The sequence below is a fragment of the Eleginops maclovinus genome, chromosome 4 (genome assembly GCF_036324505.1).
Source record: "Eleginops maclovinus isolate JMC-PN-2008 ecotype Puerto Natales chromosome 4, JC_Emac_rtc_rv5, whole genome shotgun sequence".
NCBI lineage: Eukaryota > Metazoa > Chordata > Actinopteri > Perciformes > Eleginopidae > Eleginops > Eleginops maclovinus.
Window position 1 is genome coordinate 35,066,360 of NC_086352.1, and position 24,216 is coordinate 35,090,575.

The window sequence follows — 24,216 nt, forward strand, 5'->3', positions numbered from 1 at the left end:
ATTCAGAATGATAAACTGCTTTCAATCTGAGTTCATGATCGTAGAACCCAACCAGAGGGTTTCTTTATGCTTCAAATTCTATTTACCAGAATCATAAAACTGCTTTACAATGAAGTGCTTAATTCTAAACTTAGTGCCCCCCTAAAGTTCCAACCTGATGGTGCTTTCAATGAATAAATAGTAAAAGAACATTTTATTGCTATACTGCAAACACGGTGAGATCAGGCTGCTGCAGTGGAGGGTGCAGTGCTCACCTAACAATGTTCCAGGACACAAATGCATTTACCATTTGGTAAATGCAGTGAAACCTTACAGATAAAAACAGCAACTTATTTTCTTATGAAACATTTTCCCTAAAACACTTTCCCCCCCAGTGAGCAGTCTCATGGGAAAACTAACACCTCACTTTTTTCCTCCCCCTCTTCCTTCTTCTCCAATAAAGAAGAGAGAGCTGAGGGGCCATAACGGTCGCAAGGCAGGTCTGTTTGATCCCCATGCCGTGCTATCTTCAGTTTTCTCCATTCAGCCTGTATGGATGGGGATCAGTGGAGTGGACCGCCCGTCTGCCCAAAGGGACAAAAGTCCCCCTGCTAATTGCTGCCACATCAAATGAAGAGGGACATCCCAAAGAGGAGCCCTCAGATTGATGGAGAGGGGGAGAGGGGAGGAAAAGGACAGCAAGTTATTCTTAGCGCTGCTCACTCCTTCACTCACATTATCGTCTTTGTTCAACAACACATACAACCTGGACTTTCCTTTGAGTTGTGGCGATCACAACTCAAATTGTGATGAATTTTAGAAATTGAGGGTCCATCCAAATATCCCTCCTCAAATCCTCTTTACACAACTTTCAATCTTGACCTGCTATCTCAGAGGACATCCCAATCCTTAAAATTATTTTATTTAAAGGAATGTACTAATAAATGAAGGAAGACAAATGTGGTTCAATGTGAAGGATATGCAGTACATGCAGTGTCTTTCTGCTGTGGAAACAATTACATTTATATTCTAAACATTTTTTTTACCGCAGGAATAAAAATGTATTTCAGGAAATACGTGACAAGTATTTAGTTTAGAATCTATGTAGGACGTCATTCGCATTAAGCCCACGCTACAGGCCATAGGTAAATGACGTTTCAAAAGTGCCACAGTGTGTCCGAATGGATGTCTCGTTTCCTGCTGCGGATTCCTCTGTCCTCACATCTCTTCCTTGCTACTTATGAGAGCGAGGTAAGACGTGAGGAAGAGACACAGGTGAGGGAAACAGAGAAAGGACATAATATCGATTGCTGCGTTCTGGTGGATCTTCAGAATAAAAGTTCTTTGCTACGTTCATGCGAGGGTGAGGGGCGTGACATGTCCCCTGCGTCTCCCTGAAATGATCAATGCCTATACGTTCTGATTGTCCCACAGAGTATTTTCAACTGTTGGAATTTCTCTCAGCTCCACTGAGCTCTTTAGCCTCTTTTCGCTCGTTCTTTTGGTTTTACATCACACAGCTCTACTGCTTTGGTGCATTTTCCTAATAAAATTAAAAAGAAGAAATAAACAATGCTAAAGTGTAGACATCTCAAAGAAGAAATAGAAATAAAAATAAACTGGCATTAGAGAATCTATAAGTTGTCAGACAAGTAAACACTATGGAAATTAACAAAATATAAAGCAGGATACATAATAGTGCAACGAATGGAATATTGAATAAAATATAAATGTACAATGTAAAGTGTAAAAAGTGAATGTTATGTCCATGTCCTTACAACTCTGTGCTGCTTGGAAAGTCCACACCTTGGCCACTTTACAATGTCAATCCAAAAGCCCTGCTTTCGACTCAAAAGGCTGTCATTTTTTATTTCTTTAGGCCATATATAATCAGTGTATCAAGTGCATTGAAACAGTACTGATGCTTCATTTATTTTTCTACATTATTGTTTAGTTATGTTTCTTTAATAAGACAATTTAAGTCACATGTATCTTTCTGTACAAATATTTTATGTTGTAGCCATGCAACACTTTCCATTCATAGATTGCTTGTTACTAAAGTAAAGCAAAGCTTGTTTCTGCCATTGTGCTCTTACTGTAGTATAATGAACAGCAGCAGTGGAGAGAACTGACTCTGGTATTGACTCCACTTTTATTTCAGACAGATGTGAATCAGTGCTGAAAGAACTATCCCGTTATATCCGGAGGTCGTGGGGTGGATTAATGGTTTAATGAAGTCCCAATTATAAAACCATGCCACTATGTGAATAGGATCGCAGTGGTCGGTCGATGTTTTTTTTTCTGTTTCATGTTTTTTGGAAAAGAGTTGGAAAGACATTCCCAGATTAGTTCTGCCCGTGCGACTGCCTGCTATGTTATTGGGAGGCAGACAGTAGCTGCTGCCTGTGTGACTGGCTGCCCTCTCATTGTCCTGCCGCATGAGGATGATCAGTGGAGCAGGACCCCGCAACAAAAGGCTTGGAGCCAACACTGTGTGTGTTTGTGTGTTGGTGTATGTGTGTAGCTGTCACGGCCCAGTGATATAAGTGTCTCTGGGCCCCGGTTGGGTCCCTGCACCACACAGGGACAGAAAGAGAGAAAAAGCTGTCACTTCAGAGGGTTCCTTTCAAAAGCTGCATCACTTTAGAGCAAACAGGCCCTGAAAGTCACAGTCCATATAGTCCCAGCAGTCAAATGGTCACTGCTCAGCTTCTGCATCAAATGATTTGAAATGCCCCCCCCCCCTAACATCACCCCTCTCTCCCACCCAGCCCTTCCTTTTTCTTAACTCGTGCATTCCTGTTTTCCAATTGTGTTGTCTTTGTGTCACGGCGAGGCTTTGTTGGGGCCATGGACGACTGTTGAGGCAGGCGGTGCGGTTTCAAAGTGTTTATTGATGTGAAGTCTCCACATGATGTTGGATCTTGTTGTCAGGGGTCACAACCTGTTAGTGTTCCGGTGTGGTCGAGGTAGGGCTCACATCTTGATCCGTGCCGGCGGGTCACGCTCGGCCTTTGAAAGCAACAAGACAAACAGATCTTTTGGACGTGGGCTCATCCATCAAGCACACCTTTACACTGTATCAGCCAAGCATGCAGCGCTGTCACTCACGGGTAAGTAAGCTGTTTGCAGCAGGAAGCGAGGTCACAAGAGGACCTGCTGTACATCAGTGGGTGAGAGCTGCGGTACCCAACCTGGGGGTCGGGACCCCTATCAATAACCCTACCCAGGTAGGAATGAAAATAAAAATGATAAACCCAACTGAAACCATATATTTTAAAATACTGTAGGTTTTAATCTATCAGGCTAAATGATTCAGATTAAACTGTTGATTTAACAGCTTCCAACTTATGAAAAAGGGCTTAGACCCAACTCTGAACTACTTGTATATTTTTCCATTCGTGATTTGATTTTAAAAAGCCTTTACTGGGAAAGTGGAAGTTAATCAGCCTGGATTGCTCATGTTAGCACTGATTCCCACAAAAAGTTACATTTGCTGAGTCATTGCAAAGATACTGTGTTTTGGTCTCATGGTATTGATTTATTTCGGCCTGTCCATTCTTTGGCAGTCACAGAGTTCAAATTATTTTACGATTTTTGGTGAAGTATTGTCTAAGCTGTAATTTCATATGTGGCGGTTGAGTGGACTGATAAAAATGCTCTTGAGATCAACACCAAGAAAACTTTTTGGCTCCCTATCTGACTCCCATAAAGTCCCCATTGTCATCCATACCGATCAGATTAAGCAGGGAGTATCGTACAAATACTTGGGTGTAATGATCGACCATGGAAAGATCATATTGAATATCTGTGCAAAAGGACAAAACAAATAATCTATTTTCACCCCCGCCTTAGGTCTATTGGGGCAAGCAGACCAATTCTTCTGATGTTCTTTACACCTGTGATTTTGTCGGTTAGGGTTAGGGTTAACTGCAATACTACCTGGTAGAAGTGTTTGTCAACTGCTTTAAAATCGAAACTGCTTCACCTGTGAATGATCTGCTCAAAGATTGTTGGTCTGTCAGAGACCTTATGAGTCCGCCTACAATAACAACCTAGCGAGGCTGTCCAACAACATCATCTCTTGTAATGTAAAAGTTTGTTTCTTCATGTATTGTGTCTTGATATTTGTCCATGATTGATGTTGCAAATGGAGCTGCTGTGACGCAAGTCAAATTTCAGAATTGATCTGACCATTCAAGTATTATGGTATCATATGCGTGTTGGTCATTCTGTACCGACATACATCCTGTCTGTTCGTCCAGGAAAAAGTTGCCCCCCCACCCCTCTCAGTTATTCTTCAATTGAGGCAAATGTATGATTTGTGGAGAAGGATTACACTTCTTGTCCCTGTCATCCTCTTTCATTCTCACTCCAGGCCTCATCAGAATATACATTTAAGCCATAAGATATATCCTTGACAGTGGGAATCCTGTTTAATATTATTGATGTTGGTGTGATCAGTTTGTCTTTCTAGGCTCCTCTAACTTCCATAACTCCAGAAGATTTCCCCATCATCCCTGAGCAGACAACAATGACTCATACACTGATGCACACTTTCTTATGAGGAATTGCTCTGTTTAATTTTCATGTGTATAACTCTCTCTGAACTCAACTTCCTTTTATTCACTTTGATTAGTCAACTCTTATTTTCTTTTCTGCACACCCTGCCTGCTTCTGTCAAATCATGATGTCGTCTTGACACACTAATGTTGTCATTTCATGGTGGGCATTACACCTGCGGGAAATCAGAAACCAGTCAAACGTCCAAACTCATACATTACACTAAAGGCATTGCTTCCTGTGTTGGATCTGAGAATTGGCCCTTGACTTATATTATGAGGGTAGGAGTCCTTAAATAGGTATGACCTTAAAACCACGTCAGCTCACGTTCGACTGACTACACCCTCTAGTGGTTGTAGGAACTATGACTATGACCAAAGGTGCAAGTCAGGTGAAGGGTGAGTGGAGGGTCAGCAATCATCAGACTTTAAAATCAGCTACTGTTTCCTGTTTCTGATGGACAGGAAGGTGCAGATCTCTCCAACAGCTCCTCTATTCACACACATTAGTTGTACTTAGGGTTAGGGTTACAAGATGGACCCCAGCTTTGATCCTGAACACATGGACAGGAGATCCAGTTCCTCTTAACATCCAACTCTGCAGCTGTTGGCGTAGAGGTCAAGGAATTAAACATCGGTGGAAATTCTGGTCGTGTTGAATATAACCAGCACTGGTGTCGAGCTGGATATCAGGAACTGTGATGTCCTTTTTCTCACTGAAATGTGTCTCACTGGAAAACTGGACACCACCGTTCAACCAGAAGACTCTTTTTTTTATTACAGAACAGAAAACTTAGAAGGAAGAATGACGATCATAATGACTATGCAGGAATGAAAAGAGGTTAAAGGGCTTGCTCTTCACTGAAGGTGTACCCGGCATGGTTTCATGTGACAAGTTAAAATTAATTTATAATTTAAACTGTGACTCAGTGGTTTACTAACCGTAACTATGTTTTTATTATTGAGACCATGTAGACAAGCTCACCCCAGACCACAATCTTTCCCTCCACTATGAAGGTGGTTCTTGTGCCTTTAGAGCAGAGGTGTCCAAACTACGGCCCAGGGGCCAAACTTGGCCAGCAGGCCATTTTAAATCAGCCCTCAGCTATTTCAAAAAGTATAATGAAATATGGCCCACAAATGAAACCTTTGCTTGTCTCGTCGTTTAAAAAAAGATTACTGTAGTATTCATGTGTCAATAAGCCCACTTTACAAATTAATTCAGTCAATTAAAGATACAAAAAAGTTCTAACAAATCTAAGCTGATTAGAAAAAAGCCCAATATCTGATTTACATAACAAGCTTGAAATATCTATACAATATATATATTGTATATGTACAAGTAATTTCCCCTTATTATAAGCAATCTGAAGCTTCTGTTTTAAGGAATGAGCTATCAAAATAAAGCAAACCCTACGGAGAGCTGGGATGTACGCTGTTTTTTCTTAGAGCATTTTCAAGCATCAAGCATCATTTTCCTTTATGTGAATGATTTTGCTAACTTATAACTTAACCTATAAGGTAATATACTTCACCTCTTGCGAGGGGCCCAGCCCTACGTATATATTTCTGTATGTGGCCCTCTGAGAAAAAGGTTTGGACAAACCTGCTCTAGAGGGAGCAGACACATGCTGTGTTAATAGAGGTGTCAGATCAGATTCTTGTTGTTAAAAAGGGTCTGGACAAATAATGTGTCCTTTTATCCTTTTCTCGATAGCAGACCGCTGATAAGACTTAGACTTGTATTGTAGTCATACAAATCCGGATATTAAATATGCAAACCTGTACACAGATACAATTTATAAAGAAAAAAGCCATACATTACAGTAGAGTAAATGCAGATCATTGATAGACTGTGTGCATGCTGCAGTGCCCCCCCCCCGCTGTCTCTGTTGTTGACCCGCTCGTTACACCTGACTGTCCTCATCAGCTCTCATTGTCGTCTCATCAGGAGTTAGATCTAATGAGGGTCAGTCTCTCATTACCGCCCATGTTGGCTCACCCCAGTCTGACCTCTGACCTCTGCCTCCCTACGGCCAATCAAGATTTTTCCTTCCCCCCCCTCCTCTTTCAGCCTTACGGTCAGACACAACACAACGTTTTGAAAAGTGGTGACAGAATGCGTTAGGATGACAGAGGAAAAGAGCCAGATGATTAGAGGTCAACACAACTTCCATTCAAAGTAATCCCAAATCCTGTTACATTTGGAAAAAATGAACAAAACAACCTAACAATAACAAACCAAAACAAACTAAGTCACACTCAAAAGCAATAAAATGGATATTTTTTAAATAGGGAAATTTGAAAACTTTTTCCACCTCCACCAAGACTTCCAAATGAAAAATAAATGTGATTTTTAAAGATAGCCTTATGAGAGTAGGTGGAGGGAGGGGGTGGAGGGGCAGTGGGGGTCACAGTGAGGGTGGAGGTTTGAGATTAGGGGCAACAATGAGTTAAATGTTCCCCCGCCAGACCATGCAGAAGCCAAGGCATCCCCCAGTGTTCATAATTTGTCTGGAATAATTGAGTGTGTGTGTGTGTGTGTGTGTGTGTGTGTGTGTGTGTGTGTGTGTGTGTGTGTGTAGCCGGGGCTGAGGCCTGGCTCTCTGCTAGTTGGAGGTGAAGGGGCTCTCCAGAGAGTGGAGGACCCTCGCTGTCAGACAGGAATCTGAAGAGACCTCCCAGAAGCCTCGGCGGTGAGAGCCTGCCGCTCACCTTCTTCCCTCTGCATTCAGAGAACATGTTCTCAACCTCTCCGTCCAGAGGGATGCTGACAGGTTCTGTTGGTATGGGGCACACATGGACAAATGAATACCAACCCTAGTTAGGGTATGATATGATGACTTTGAAATCTTGTGTAAAGGAAAACACTGTGAAAACTGAAATAAAACCAAGTTGCAGGGTCAAGCATTCAAGGTGAGATTTTAAAAGTATACAGTCACTTTATACAACACATAAAAAAGAAAAGGTCTACAGTTCAAAATTCAAATTCATTTCTCAGATCTCCCAACAAAAAAAAAATCACTTTTGGTCAAAGAAAATGTGGTCGTATTACTCCTCTGTATACGATACCAATATTTGTAACTCAAAACACAGACATATTCGGAACATTTATTTTAAAAAATTTACAACTTTCAGACAAAATATTATACGTAATATATGATGTTGTGAGTGGTTGGAGTAGAGGTATTTGGTATAGGTATTGAGTATGGTATTAAGTGTAGGTGATGAGTGTGCTGTTGTTGGAGGAGGAGCTGTCACTGACGGTTTATTCAAACTTGTGTTTGTAAAGGCAACAAAATAAGTAGGAATTTATAAATCCCAGAATAAAAATGATTCGTTATGAGACTGCTGTGAGCATCACACTCTGGTTGACGGTGCCTGGTAGGACGAGCCGGTGACCCTCTTTGGCCCTCAGTGGCTGAGCACTGCCATCTAGTGGCACGACTGAGAAATGTTGATCAATAAAGAATCACTGCACCTGCTGCGATTGACAGCTCCTCCTGTGATTGACTGTTTTTTTCTGGAGGATTCAATTGAAACCATGCTGTAATACCATTAATCTCCAGTTACAGGTCATTTCTATGACAATTTCAATAGGAACGATTTTTCCATTAATATTTGGCCATGCTTTTCAAATAAGTACACTCACAATCAAAACCTTTTTTAAATGTTATGATTTTTTAACTTGCAGATAACATATAAGATGAGATAATATTGTTAAAGCTTATCAATATTTGTATTATTTACCTTTGTCAATGAGAGAATGCGTTTAGGATTTAATTTCGACCACTACCCTGCCTTTTTTAATCACAGACCGATGCTCAGGACACTGCCACCATGTGCAGTCATATCAATACACAGACAGAACTCTGGTGAATTTAACATCTATGGAGCAACATTTCCTGTTGCTCCATCTGAAAACAGTGGATTACTTTTTGAATAGAACAAGAGAAGAAGAGAAGTTAAAGACTCAGAGAGGGCCGGTGGACAGAGAAATCTGCAGAAGGCGGACAGGAAGTAAACGCTAAAGAGAACCGCAGTAGAAGACAGACAGGAAGTAAACACTAAAGGGAACAGCAAAAGAAGACGGACAGGAAGTAAACAATAAAGGGAACAGCAGAGAAAGACAGACAGGAAGTAAACATTATAGCGAACAGCAGAAGAAGACAGACAGGAAGTAACCACTAAAGGGAACAGCAGAAGGAGACAGACAGGAAGTGAACAATAAAGGGAACAGCAAAAGAAGACAGACAGGAAGTAAACACTAAAGGGAACAGCAGAAGAAGACAGACAGGAAGTAAACACTAAAGGGAACAGCAGAAGAAGACAGACAGGAAGTAAACACTAAAGGGAACAGCAGAAGAAGACAGACAGGAGGTAAACACTAAAGGGAACAGCAGAAGAAGACAGACAGGAAGTAAACACTAAAGGGAACAGCAGAAGAAGACAGACAGGAAGTAAACACTAAAGGGAACAGCAGAAGAAGACAGACAGAAAGTAAACACTAAAGGGAACAGCAGAAGAAGACAGACAGGAAGTAAACACTAAAGGGAACAGCAGAAGAAGACCAGGCAGGAAGTAAACACTAAAGGGAACACTTCAGCAATTCCTTTGCCGTGCAATGGAGTGTTTTTCCTACAGGAATCAATAAAATATTGATATCATGTTTGAATCAATGTGTTTTATTTATTTAGTAAGCAACTGTGTTTTAAGTGTAATGATAAGTAGAAGGCTCCTAGTTCCTTTTGTTATAAGACCGGCTCGCTGCGAAACCTGACTAAACACTGCTGTTAACTGCTAATACATTTGACTGTAGAAATCAATGAAAAGTAACATGTAAAAGAGTCCTCCTTTAGGTTTTGGCTTCACAGTTACTAGATGAGGCTGAGAAAGTGAAAGTGAAACCTAAACAGTTCCACACAGGCTTGAGTTTTGTGTCCCATCCGTCAGCCCATACCTCCACCCTGATTGAGTTTTAGGCTTACATACTACATTAACTGACTTAAGCCTCAGCTGCTTTTGACGAGGTTGATGTCATCTTGTATTTCTTCTCTTGGAGATCAATGTGTTTGAAATCATGTCTACTGGCTCGTTACAGCCATACTCTCCACATGGAGCAGGCCAGGGGTGGAGGGTATGACATGGCATAGTACATCCTCTTTAAGTTACGCACAACAACATGATACAAGCCCTCCTGACAGGAGCTGATTCTTTTGAAGATCTCTTTGTACTTTGTCTATCACCTGTGAGATAACCTCTGACCTCTGTGACATAGGCAGGGGTTACTCTAGTTCACCTTCACGGTGCTATTGAGGATACATGGGAGTTACATGATGGCAAACAGAGAGCCTGCAATACAGGTATCAAACACAGGGCCCTCTGTTCACTTATCAGGATCCCTAATTAGCTGAAGCTGAAGCATCCACTCAGCATGTGTTCTTCCTGGGGCCCTTAATGTTGTTTACATGCTGTCCACCTGTGTGCTGACCTGTGCCTGTTCACCAAGAGCTCTTTACATGCAGGGCAATTTACCATTTGAAATATGTTCAAGTTAGAGAAGCTTTATGCTTGAATATGCAATTAATGTTTTTTTGGGATGAAGAAATTGTGAGGCCATGTGGCCGTGATCATATATGTTTAGTACTCTGTGTTGTGGCAGCAGCAACCCCGGTTCGAATCCGGGTCACGGCAACACAAAGCACCATTAATGTTGAGGCATGAACTTACTGAATCTTAAAGTGTTAAGATTACTTTATCTTATAGGTTACTCCAAAGTGTATAAGCTTTACATAAGCTAATTTGAACGGCTAGTGGCAATGCATATCGCATCCGACACGGATCAAGAGATTCTAGGTTCGCTGGCTATCACGATTTACACAAGCAGGTGACTCAATTGGTCCTCACTTAAACATTACCTCTTTACAAACAGTCCAAAAAGGTCACTGTACATCTGTACAATGGTGGTCTTTCCAATTGTGCATAATGAGTCTTAACCACTCAATGTAAAGCAGCACAACTTTCATGAAGTCTCTGTGTTTTTTTAAGTAATACTTGCTGACTATCTTTCTTTGAAAAAATTAATTGGTCACTGAAAGGAAGAATCTGACGTTAACATCCTAAGAAGAAGAATTTCTCACACAAAATTCAAAGTCCCATCTACACTATCATAAGATTGAAGCATTTGCAGCAGCTGTGATCGTATAGGGGTTAGTACTCTGTTCAACATTTATTTCTGTCTTGCATACATTTTTCGCCAAGATCTTGTATTGATGACTGGAGATTCGGACTACTTGCGCAAAGTCTTCTCCAGCACATCCCAAAGATTCTTTTATCAGGTTCAGGTCTGGACTCTTTGGGGGCCAATCCATGTGTGAAATGATGTCTCATGCTCCCTGAACCACTCTTTCACAATCTGAGCTCGATGGATCCTGGCATTGTCATCTTGGAACATGCCCATGCCATCAGGGAAGAAAAAGTCCATCGATGGAATAACCTGGTCCTTCAGTATATTCAGGTAGTCAGCTGACCTCACTCTTTGGGCACGTTGCTGAACCTAGACCAGACCAACTGCAGCAACCCCAGAGCATAGCACTGCCCCCACAGACTTGTACAGTAGGCACTAGGCATGATGGGTGCATCACTTCAGCCGCCTCTCATCTTACCCTGATGCGCTCATCACTCTGGAACAGGGTAAATCTGGACTCATCAGACCACATGACCTTCTTCCATTGCTCCAGAGTCCAATCTGTTTTTCACCCCTAGCAAATTGAGACGTTTTTTCCGATTAGCCTCACTGACAAGTGCTTTTCTTACGGCTACACAGCTGTTTAGTCCCAGTCCCCTGAGTTCCCTTCACATTGTGTGTGTGGAAATGCTATTACCTTCACTGTTAAACATAGCTGTGAGTTCTACTGTCGTTTTTCTACCATTTGATTTCACCAAAACGTTTATGTGATCGCCGATCACGATCATTCAAGATTTTTTTCCGACCACATTCCTTCCTGAAGATGATGGTTCCCCCCTGTCCTTCCAGTTTTTAATAATGCGTTGGACAGTTCTTAACCCCATTTTAGTAGTTTCAGCAATCTCCTTAGATGTTTTCTCTGCTTGATGCATGCCAATAATGTGACCCTTCTGAAACAGATTAACATCTTTTCCACAACCACAGGATATGTCTTTCCACATGACTGTTTAACAAATGAGAAGCTACTCACTGCATCAGTTAGGATTCAATAACGTGTTGCCCGCTGAAACATAATCACCCATGCAGTAATTATCCAATGGGAGGCTCTTACCTATTTGCTTAGTTAAATCCAGGTGGTGAGCTTTTATTTGTCCGGGCAGTGTATATACATATATATATACATATATATATATATATATATATATATATATATGTATATATATACATATATATATATCTATATATATATATGTATATATATATATATGTATATATATGTATATATATACATATATATATATATATATATATATATATGTATATATATATATATATATGTATATATATATATATATATATCCCAGGCCAAGCCCCTTCGCCACCACCGCCCTTCTAACGTTAGCTACATTTGAAAAGTCGGTTTAGCCAGTAAAGTTGGCATGTTTGGTAATTTAGAATAACGCAAAACGTTGTTCAACTGCAACAGCAACGTGATTTTAAAAATGTGCGTTAATTAACAACAATAAGCAGGTCTTACCTTTGGTAACTTGGCAATCACGAAGTGACGTGTGGCTGACGCAGATGATGAACTGCCCGTGCAAAATGCCAAGGCAGTAGAACTGACGATCTCCAAATGAGTAGAATTTATCAATATTTTGCATTTTTTACAATACTAACAATATACCATTAATTTCCACTCAGTAATCCACAGCTGATTTTATTCAAACAAAACTAAGTACAATGTCATTAATAAATCATTCAAAATTGTTTGAATTTAGCTTAATGTGATTCCAAACTACACAAACTATTGTGTATAATTTACTTTGTATAATTTATTTAATATTAATTCACCCCAATCCCAGTTTTTACAGTGTACGGTGAAAATAAATAATTATACTGTGTTGGTTATTTTCCTCCAATGACGTCATAGAAAAAAAATTGCTGGAGGGTACCCTCCAGCAATTTGACGATTTTTACTTTCCAATTCTATATTAACAAAATAATCATTTTAAACTCCATCTATTTGGGAAATTTCACAATTAACATTGTCTGCATTGAATTTTCATTGAGCCTATTCTTGATGTCAACGTTAGCAAGTGACCACACCACTACGTCGCGGTAACGGTATTAACGGCACCAAGTGGCAACGTCAGCAAATGACCACACCACTATGTTGAAGCCACGTATTTATTTAACTTGATGGCAACTTCCTATAGGCAACGTTGTGGCACGTCTTATTTCGAAGTTGTTTATTGTATGGTCGGAAAGGGGTGGTTCTATAAAACATGTTTGGATTGTGAAATCGAGCTCTCTTTTGTTCCGGACCGCCAGACAGTAACTACTGATGACAGTGGCGGTGCGTCAATAGTGGGCGCTTGGGCGCCGCCCACCCTGACTTTTTGAGTTAAAAAACGTTATATATACAACATAATTGAAATAAGAAATGTACCGTGTTTATGGGTTAAATGTGTATGGGAGACCACTGTCAAGAACCGCTAAAATGTGTCCGGACATAATATATTGCCATTCGCCTTTTCTGAGAATAGGCAGGTCGGCTACCGTCCGTGGGCGCCGATAACATGGGAGTCTATAGGAGAGCTTATACTTTTCTCAGTCATTTTAGCAAGGATAGCTTTTCATTGGGGGATGAAACTTAGATCTGTGGGCGCTAATCTTTGCGCCCACAGCCAATGGCATTGTTTCTTAGTTCAATGTGACATTCTTAGATACGCGATTGGACTATTTCGGCGAATCAGCATCGTTATCATTCCCTAACCACAAGCGTAAAGAGCAGCACCGTAGCTAGCTGAAACTTAGATTGAGTGAATATGGCGACATCGATGGCTGAGAACTCCGTGCAAGCTCTACTTAAAACACCGTTTCATCGACTATCAGATGTCGAAAAGAAGAAATTGAAAGACTTGGGACCCGAGCGTCCGGATTTAAACATTCAACAGACGACCACTGATCGCGGGAGAACCTACACTCGGACTTTCTCCTCAAACTTGTATGCTAAGCGGAATTGGTTAGCTGGTTGTACAGTGAGCAATGCCTTTTTTTGTTTCCCTTGTCTGTTATTTCAAAGTCCTGGGACTGAAACACTTTGGACTACAACCGGGATGAAGGATCTAAAGCACTTCACACAAAAATGTAAGAAGCACGAATGTGGCCGCAGCCACCTAACCAACTGTCTTAAGCTAAACCTCTTTGGAAGACTGAGCATTGCCGAGCAGCTGGATGAAGGATACCAAATTGGCATTCGGAAACATAATGAAGAGGTGAGAAAAAACCGACACATCCTCTTCAGAATAATAGACTGTGTGAAGTTCTGTGGTGCCTTTGAGTTGGCCCTTCGTGGCCATGACGAGAGCGAAAACTCGGAGAACCCAGGGATTTTTCGTGGCTTGGTGGACGTCGTTGCATCACTGGACGGTGTACTGAAAGAGCATCTGGAGAGCGCAACTGTCTTTAAGGGAACATCCAAAACAGTCCAGAATGAACTTCTTGACTGTATGCTGTCTGTTGTGAGGGAAAAGATCATCAGTGAAGTTCAAAGCAGCGATTTTCTATCGATCCAAGCAGATGAAACCACGGACATTAGCACACAAGCCCAACTTGTGCTTGTGCTTCGCTACATCAACGATAAGAATCTGGTGGAAAGATTCTTTGAGTTCATCCCTCTGCAGTCGGCTACAGCAGAGACCATTGCCGATGCTTTAAAAGAACGCCTTGCTGCCATCCTCCCAGGTGAGCAGAAAAGTAAACTCATCTGCCAGGCATATGACGGTGCTAGTGTAATGAGGGGTGCCACTTCAGGAGTTCAGAAGAGAATCCGGGATGACTACCCAACAGCCCACTATATCCACTGCTATGCCCATCAGCTCCTCCCACGTAGTCAAAGTCAAAAACTTTTTTTCCGACCTGGGTGGATTTTCTGCGTTTTTTTCAAGATCCCCCAAGCGGACCAGTGTGCTTGATGAGGTAGTGGCCCATAGACTACCAACAGCCAGCACTGTGAGATGGAACTTTCACAGCCGTGCCGTCAATACTGTGTTTGAGCAAAGAGAACACCTCGTTGAATGCTTTGAAAGAATTCGAGCATCAGGTGGCTTTGATGACAAGACCAGCCAAGAAGCAGGAGGCTACATCAGGCTACTGGAGGATCCTCAGTTCAACTTCTTCCTGCAACTGTTTCATAAAATAATGCCACACGTGGACGTCCTCTATGCCAAGCTCCAGAAGAGAGACATAGATTCAGTCCATATAGAAAGATGCATCCAGCAGTTCCAAGAGGACATACAAAAAATCAGGTAATCTCATTGTTATTCTGTAAGCGTAGTCAGTGCATTCTTTCACTTGTACCATAGTTATAAGATAAACATGATTTGTAAATTATTGTTATTTTTATTTACAGAGATTCTCTCCATGCAATGGTGGTGGAGCAAAGCAGTGGCTCTCAGCAGCCGAGGAAGCGCCGGACTGTGTCGGAAGATGAGCTTAGAAGGATTGCTGCTGAGGTGAGTGTCAAAATCAGCAGATGCCTGTGTTACAGTTAAATCCATGCAAATAGGTTTGATATACAGTATATTTGAGTTAATAACATGGCTGGAGTTCAATATTTAGAGACTGAAATACTGAGTTCTTTGGTGGTAGGGGGTGTGCTTGACCATAGGGGTATGGCCATACAAATGTTAATGTCATGGCTTCAGACATAGGCCAACCATCAGGGTCTGATTGCTCTGGCACCTAGACCAACAAAAGCCAGGAACCAAATCTGATAGCTCTGGTTCTTAGACACACAAAAGCAAAGAACCAAGTCTGATAGGTTTAAACATAAACAAAAGGCTAAGCTTGATTGCTCTGACCTGGTGCTATGCAAACTAAGAGTGTGGGTCTATTTGAGATGTAGTTTGGTGTGTAAGATTATGGTCTGATTTAAATAAATCATCTAAACTTAACCCAGACTAAGACTTGGCTTTAAGTGATCTGATATAGATATTTCCCACAACTTATCTGTCTCTCCTCTCTCTCTCTCTATATATATTTATCTGTAGGTATGTGACACCATACTTGGACACACCAAGGAACGCTTTGCCTTCAAAGACCACCTCATCAGTGCCACCTTACTGCAGGGCAACCAGTTTGAATGCTACCTCAAGGTATTCCCTGAAGTTGCTTTGGCCACCACATTGAAGGCCTATCCAATTCTGGATGGAGGCAAGCTGAAGACAGAGCATGGCCTCATCTATGGCACAGACGAATTCAGATCCTGCCGTAGTGCTGTGGATCTTTTCCAGTTGTTCATGGAAAACAATCTATCTGAGGTATTTTCAGAGACAGTTACACTGCTGAAAATCATGATCACAACTCCCATGACCACTGCTGAGGCTGAGAGGTGTTTTTCAACTCTGAAAAGGATTAAAACCTTCCTCAGGAACACCATGAGTCAGGAGAGACTGAATGCCTTAGCCATGCTCTCAATGGAAAAAAGGCTGGTCACAGACATGATTGACTTTAACCAGAGAGTTATTGAGGAATTTGCCAGCTTGAAAGAGAGGAGGGCTAAATTTCTTTACAAGTAGTGGGGCCTACTCTGGCACATAAATGTCAAATGTGATGAATATGTGTCTGAATACTAATCTAAACCTAGTTCCAATGTTTGTAATGAGCAGTGTGTTTTTGTTTAATAAATCTTTGTTTTTCAATATATTCTACTGAATCTCTTTTGTGGGTTATTTTCTCATTGCGGAGTGCTATTTAAACCGTGCCGCCCAACTGCGCCCCCCCAAAAAAAATGTTCACCAGCCGCCACTGACTGATGAGCTCCACTCAGTCAGCGGCCTGTGGACGCGTGTCCCGGGCTACTGAGCCACAGCTGTGAAACTTTTGTAAAACCTACTGCTGCATCCTTTTATTAAATACTCCTTTTAAAAGTTATAAGAGGAGCTTCACTTCGTTTCTTTTAAATCGACTCCTGGGCTTCGAATAAAAGAACATTTCCTACAGTTGTTCATTATAGAGTGAATGGCGCTTCTGTAAATAATGATAATTAATAGAAACAACCAAAGATCATGCAGTGAATCAGAGTGATGTGGGGGCAGAGATCAGCAGGGTTGCTATTGGTCATCTGGCAGAGTCCCGACAGCATGTAAATATGCTCACTATGAAAACAACATGTTGGTAGGTGTACATATCTCTGCTGAATCAGAGCCAGTGTAGGAAGACCTTTGAATGATGTGTACTGTACATACACACAGACAAAATCATTAAGGTCCCCAGGTCCCAGTAAACACCGTCTGACTTTGTCTGGTGTGGATGGGAAACCTTAAGATGTTCACCGCAGTCAGTCTGTTCCTGTTTTGATAGACACAGAAGGTTTTCCTGCTCTTTTTTGTACCCTCACAAAGACCTCCAATGAAACCTCTGCTTCACCGTGCTCCAAACACGCAGAGCAAACAAACAGAGCAGCTGCCATTTACACAGCTGTGCCTCTCTGGAGCCCTGCCAGTGTTTTCGGGTTACACGTGTTCAGTAGCAACAGAACACAACACACACACACACACACACACACACACACACACACACACACACACACACACACACACACACACACACACACACACACACACACACACACACACACACACACACACACACAATGATGATCCAGTAAGTCAGATTCCGTTAATATTCTAATTACAATCATCATACACATTTACACACACTGACGATCCAGAGAACCTCTGGAGGGCTTCGAGAGTATTCCCTTGGTAATCTTACATACAATCCTTCCTGAACATAGGTGAGTAGAGGACAATAAACAGAGGTGACCACATGTTTCAGACAGGTAACTGCAGTGGGTGGATGCCCAGACACACATAACCTGGACGGAGGAGCAGGGACACTCTGCCTCAGATAAATGTTTACTGAATCATTAATCCGTGGTAATGTCCCTGATGATTCCATATCAAGAAGCTCCAGCTGTGTTTTCACAGCTGCATAAAGAAAACAGGAGAACCTGGAGGCTCGGTGACATGACACCTGCTCTTTCCCGGTATCATCGATATGTATCACGACTGGACTTAGAACTGTTCGGGACTGTTTGTTTGAAATGAATCCAAAGCGGCTCATTTTTGCAGGTTCCTTTCAGAGGACAGGAGTCTGCAGACTGGTGAGGCAGACAGCTGGAGAAACATCTACTCATCTCCTCCTGTCTTACAGCGCCCTCTGCTGTCAGGAGGACAGCTGCAGTAAACAGAGTCACTACAATACCATGCGATGCAAAGTGTGGTGTCGGTGATTTAGTCAGCGGTTGTTTTTTTTAAAACTCTTTATAAGGTAAAGCATGAGAGGAAACACAACTTTTGGGGTTCTGGACTTTTGGCAACATTTGGCTTTGGGAAATAGTCCTGACATTTTATAGATTTATATATTTATCAGAAATATAATAAAAAGTCTAATAATCATTTCAATGATCATTGCAGCCCTATGAAATATTAAAATAAAGTGAGCTTATTTCTAATTGACTGTTAAATATTATTATTTACCCATACAGCTCTAAAAGGTTTGTGGCCAGAATGCATGTCAGATATTATGCTCAGTTAGGGACCACACAGAAACATCCTCTGACAGGTCTGCTCATTGTCCTGGGTCAGAACCAAACATGCAGAAGCAGCGTTCAGCTTCTATGCCCGGCAGATCTGGAATAAACCTTCAGAATCTGAAGACTACTCCAACCCTGAGTTTCTTTAAGATTCACATACTCTCTGTTTACCACTGCTTCACCGGGGTCATTTAAAACATTATATTTTAAAACTGCACAACCTGCAGAATCTACTGTATGTAAAAAGACAATTCTTATATATGTTCTCTCTTTTTATATTTGCTTTTAAAAAAGGACTTTGAACTGCCTTAGCATCTGAATGTCAACCTAATCAAAACCCAATGCACAGAGCCCCCTTCGCAAATAGAATAAAAGAACAACGTTAACAATATGACTTGAATTCATGTAAATGATTAACAATATTGTTTAGTAAGATGTGTGAGTTTCCTGTGTATCAAGAGATATACTAAAAGTATAACTGCTGTCAAACTGCACAAATGTAATTTTAAAGAATGACTGAATTTAATAAAATTGTTAGTTAACATGAGTGACATGAATTTCTGTTGAACAACAGTTCTATACAAAGAATAGAATGCATATGTTCAAAGAGCTTTACGATTATGAGGGATTTCTTGGAAAATATTCTACCATATAATAATAATAATAATAATAATCATAATAATAATCATCATCATCATAATCATAATAATGCATTTAAAGTATGTATAGCAATTTTCAGGACGCACAAAGACGCTTTACAGAAGTCACATTCAACAAACATCTATGGGGCCCCTGGCTGCAAAAAGTTTGAGAACCCCATGTTTAAATGATTTGAACTATAGAATAAGGCATTGCTCAATACTAAAATCATTAATGTGAAATAAGGTATATGAAATGTATTAGTTAATACTGAATTAGTTAATTACTGTCGTAAAAAATGATTATTTTTCACCACTGACGGAGTGGTACCCTCTCCTACTTCCCCCCCGGACCCGCAGGGGGCAGCACTGCTCTGGTGAAGCAGAGCTGTGCTGCCTGTTGGAAACATCCGGAAACAGCCCGCAAAGACAGAAAGTGGTTAGCAGCGTTAGCAGATAGCAGCCTGCACTGTTCACCTGTGTAATAAAGCATCAGACTCAGAGCTGTCAGCTGTTTGAGACAACGGAAGCGAGTAAAATCAGTGGCGATGGCTGGAGGATCCGGAAGTGAAGATTTATTTGATAACATTCTGTTGGCGGATGAAAGGTGAGCTTTATCCAGCTGTGCTGTCTTGTCTACCTGGGCACGTTCCTGACGTCCGCTGCTTTTATATAACTAGAGCGCTTTACAACACAATGCATCATCAGCCGTTCACACACAACAACAGAGAATACAATAGAAATAAGAGGTGTGTGGGCTGCACTTTCGGATGCAATTGTACATTTAAAAAAACACTTAGCTAAATTCTGGAGCTTGATATATAAATGATTTTACCTAACTGATAAAACAATGGCAGAAGTCATTTTCTGACATGTTAGTCCTGCAATCAGAGCTTCTTTAGTAAGGTAGTATTTGTATTTCAGTCTTGTTTAATCATTGGGAGTTCTTCCTTCATTCGAAATATAAAAAACCTCTTTAGAAAAAACCTTTTCAGTGTAAAGCAGATTCTCTTTAGGACATGTCATAATGGACTGGAACGTGAAATATAACCTTACAGTGGACAGTGTAGAGCTTGTTGTTTAACAGTGAGGTAACTCAACAATTACATCTTTCTACCTTTTAATGTATGTTGTTTAAAGATAAAGTTACAATTTACTTCTATTATCTGTATATTTCTACGTATGAAATGTATGTATTTACTTGGTTTATGATAATTATGTATTTTAACTGCATCCTTCAGATAGATTTTTATTTGAATTTTTCTTTACATACAAAATGACATAAAATATTAGTTTAAAAAATATACACATACAGCCGCGAAAAAAAAACAGACCCCTTCAGCCCTATCATTTTCTCTAGTTTTATTATTTATAGGTATGTCTTTGAGTTGAATGATTTCCTTTAAAAAAAAATTGTATTCTATAAACTACTGACAACATTTCTCTGTGTTGGAATTCAACAGACACTGGAATGGCTGCCATACATGTAGAGAGAAAGATTTAAGAAAAGTTTGGAGTGGTCTCTTCATTTTTTCCGCAGCTGAATATGTTTGTGTATATATGTGTATGTATATATATATATATATCTTAGATTGGAACAGCTTGCCTGTGTCCATAAAGGGTTATTGATGCTAATGATAAGTAAGTAGTGACACATGAGCTTTAAGTAGCCTCGCGGATTAGCAACATGTTCCAGAAATGATGAGTGATAGTGTAGCAACAAGGTGTGTGTGTGTGTGTTTGTCAGGTTCCGGGGGGAGGGCTTCCAGGAGGGCTTTGAGAGAGGGCGCCGCCGAGGGCTGCAGGACGGCCGCAGACACGGGGCCTCTCATGGGGCCAAACTGTCCACTGAGGTGAGTCAGCACACATTGCAGCTCTGTGGCTTTACATCAGCCATTGATCCACCACACACACTGTAGACACACTCACATGATCTACCTGACATCTCTGTTTGATGAGTCAGAACTTAAACAGAACTGTTCATTATCACTGTCCTATGTCTTTTTTGAAAGAGGGGTGCAGTGATGGCGTATTTTTGTTGGTATCACACAACTCCTTCGCTGGCTCAGCACTTCTTTCTCAAACTTGTTGGATTAGCTAGTGTATCAAAATCTATGACCATTAGCAAGCTGAGCTGTAGAGTGTAGGATATGTATACAGGTTGTACAATCTGTGTGTGTTTTTAATATCAACTGGGAGCTTTGATGTGTCTATGGTAAATTGGTTACTGGATGATATATATTGATGATGTATTCTGTTTTTTGTTCTGCTGAAGCCGAATCAGTGAGCAGTTCGCTTTATATTTCAATTTTTTAAAATCCGGATATGAATTGAATTTGATAATCACTACTCTCACAGACTGTGAAAAATATCCAGAGTCAATGAATCTGTCAAAGGACTGGAAAATGTCAGAAAATTATCTCTGGGTCAAACAAACGATTCTGATACTTACACGCTTTGTTCAGATGGATAATCTCCACATATTAACACCTCTTTATGATTTCTTAAGTAAAAAGCTAATGTTGAGCTATAAAGGAACTAGATCACGGTCACATGACTTCATGTCACCACTGCTAAAGGTGGCTAATGTTGGGCGTGGTGATGTTTAGTCGTCTCATTTAAACACTGGTTAGAACTTCTGTTTTTAAATTCACCAGTGGATTGATGTATTTTATGTTGTAGAACAAAACATGAACATTTCATCAGCATGTGTTAACCACAGACTTAATTTCAGGTAACCTAACAAAAAAACATTACAAAAATCATTGACTTCGAGACAAGGGAGCTGGAGATGGTAAAATGCTGACTCATTTCCAGGTTTTAGGACTAATTCCTGCACTACTCTAATTAATCAACCCATGGTCAGTTAGTTGGCAGCCTGATTGAGAATAAGTTGTGTTGCTTCTCCTGTTTGTTTACAGCCTCTTCTCCTCTAATCTACAGATTTCCTTCTATTATGGGTTTGCCATCACATGGAAATGTCTCCTCAACCCTAATACAGATGTCAAATCCAGGTATAATCAAACAAGATCACTATCTTCCTCATGTTTCAGCATATTTCTCTACGTATTTTAATCAACATACTTGATGCAAATGTTTTTACTCCAACACCTACTCTGTCTCAGTTTAAAAATGTAAAAGCAGTAGGTAATAACTAGCCCCCTCGCACAGCACTTTTCCTGAAACATGGTTTACCTTATCCAGGCTAACATACTACTGTCATGCTAAAAATGTCTGGTTAAAAATTATTGTCCAGCTCAGTGGGTTGTGGCACACGTAAAACTGGATTTGTCAACAGGAATTTCAGATGATCCTGCTGAACACAATGCATCGTAAAAATAGCTTTGCCAAAGATCAATTGGTTTTTGTCAATGGAGCGTGTGCTATGCTAACTTAGAACAACAGAGGGGTGATAATTGTGATGTACACAGGTAAATTCCAAATTATTGAACCTGTGATGCATGTGCAGTTCATAAAACTCTTGAGTTCAGGATGACCTTTTCCCTGCTTCATTCTTTTATTTTAAACCTCCCGTTGTTTAATTGAGGTCAGTTTTTTTAAGGGTTGATCCTTTTAATGGTATTTATTTGATTGTATTGTTTATTCTTTCATAAACAGGTTATTAAACCTTCAGTGTGAAAAAGTCCCTCTAGGAAAACGGTCTTTTGTATGAACACTGTTGGTAGAGAGAGACCCAGCAGCTTTTGGTTCAGTCCAACAATCACAGAGGCCAGTGCTGTCGGGCTCCCCCAACAATGTTCCTTAAAAAAAGAAAATAACACTAAAAAAAAGTGTGTGTGTGTGTGTGTGTCAGGAAGCGTATGAAGGTGCTGGAGGCTCTGCTGGGTTTGATCCAGAACTGTCCTCATGATGATCCTCAGTCTGCAAAGCTCCAGGAGAACATGGAGAAGGTCCGTGCCAAGTTCAGACAGGTACTGCCATTACTGCTTGTGTTAGTGAGGAAGGCCCTGATGCAATGCAATCATAAGGGGCTCAATATGACACAGATTTGGATCAATAGACAAAGACACAGGTGTTTGATACCATATCCATACCTTTTTAATTGTCATTTCCTTTTTTGGATTTGGATTCAGTTAGGGATGGGTATCAAGAACTGGTACTAAATTAGTTCCGGTGCCTCTTTGGTCAGAACTGGTATGATCCTAAATAGAATAAAATGTAACCTTTAAGTTGATAACAGCTGCGTGAGAATAATGCATCGTATTTTGAGCAGCTTACCAGTAAAGGTTTGCACAACACTAATTTCTGTTTCATAATAGAAACACAACTTCCTGACAGGGTTTAATCACTTCCTGTTAAAATGTTTAATAACTTCCGGTTGGCGGGTTAATTAACTCCCAATCCCCACTTGTTACGTATGTTACAGCCTAAATGTGGTGAACCGTCCACACAGACAGAGTGGAAGTGGGGAGGGGGGTGTAGGGGCTGTATTGGAGTAGAGGGTCTCAGTATGAATGTCAGTTGACTCTGTGTTATGTGTCCAGGTCTGCTCTATGCTGAGTGTCCCGACTGACTTCAACGATTACATCAAAACTTCTGAAGGGACTACTTTCTGATCCTCCTGAGGGGGAGGTGCTGAGCCACCTCTGCGTCCTGGCAAAGGAGAGTGGGGGGGGGGGTCTGCTGTTGGTCTGCAGTCGATTCTCTGTAGGCTCTCTGTGAAGCAGCCATCTTTGAGAGGAGTCTGCTTCACATTCTGATGAGAAGCTGTGTGACGTGTAGGAGGGTCCTCAGTCCTCAGTGAGGAGACACTGCTGGGACTCCTTCCTGTTGGGCGTGCAGAGTGATATTCCACAGCCTGGAACAAGGAGAAAGAACGTGTTTATGGTTTGACTTTGTTAAATGAGTGGATTTATTGCAGTGATGTCTGAGCCACTGAAATTAAACGGCAACAAAAGTCACCAAAATAAAATCTTGGAACAATCTGCTCGTGTGTGTCTGAGGTGTCTGTTAAAGCAACTCATGCAACTTAATTAGCAGAGTTGGAAAGTATTTAAGTACATTTGCTCAAGTCTTTTTCACTTTCTGCTTTCACACAGAACATTTAAGCAGCTTTTGAAGTGACACGCAACAGAGTACACTTAGTGTCCCATTTATCAGGTATACACAGTACAAGGTGAAGGTTCTTCTTCAGACAGTTTGAAAGAGGACTCGGTTTATTTGCAGGACCGCGTTGAGACTGTGCTGGGGGATTCTGTTGAACTGTTATGTTCAACACACTAAACA

The 24,216-nt window shown here is 40.9% G+C and overlaps 1 protein-coding gene across 1 annotated transcript; it reads left to right on the top strand.

Moving 5' to 3' along the window:
- Positions 1–19,382: 19,382 nt before the first annotated feature.
- lto1 (LTO1 maturation factor of ABCE1) lies at positions 19,383–23,913 on the top strand. Its single transcript, XM_063881867.1, has 5 exons — positions 19,383–19,576; positions 20,717–20,822; positions 21,913–21,983; positions 22,784–22,901; positions 23,475–23,913. The coding sequence occupies exons 1-5, from the start codon at positions 19,518–19,520 to the stop codon at positions 23,544–23,546; spliced, it is 426 nt and encodes a 141-aa protein (XP_063737937.1). The 5' UTR covers positions 19,383–19,517; the 3' UTR covers positions 23,547–23,913.
- The last annotated feature ends 303 nt before the right edge of the window (positions 23,914–24,216 follow it).

Excerpts from the sequence above, each read along its gene's own strand:
- lto1 (XM_063881867.1), top strand. The coding sequence starts at position 19,518 with ATGGCTGGAGGATCCGGAAGTGAAGATTTATTTGATAACATTCTGTTG. Across the intron at positions 21,984-22,783 it reads AATACAGATGTCAAATCCAG|GAAGCGTATGAAGGTGCTGG; the intron begins GTATAATCAAAC and ends TGTGTGTGTCAG. Across the intron at positions 22,902-23,474 it reads TCCGTGCCAAGTTCAGACAG|GTCTGCTCTATGCTGAGTGT; the intron begins GTACTGCCATTA and ends TTATGTGTCCAG.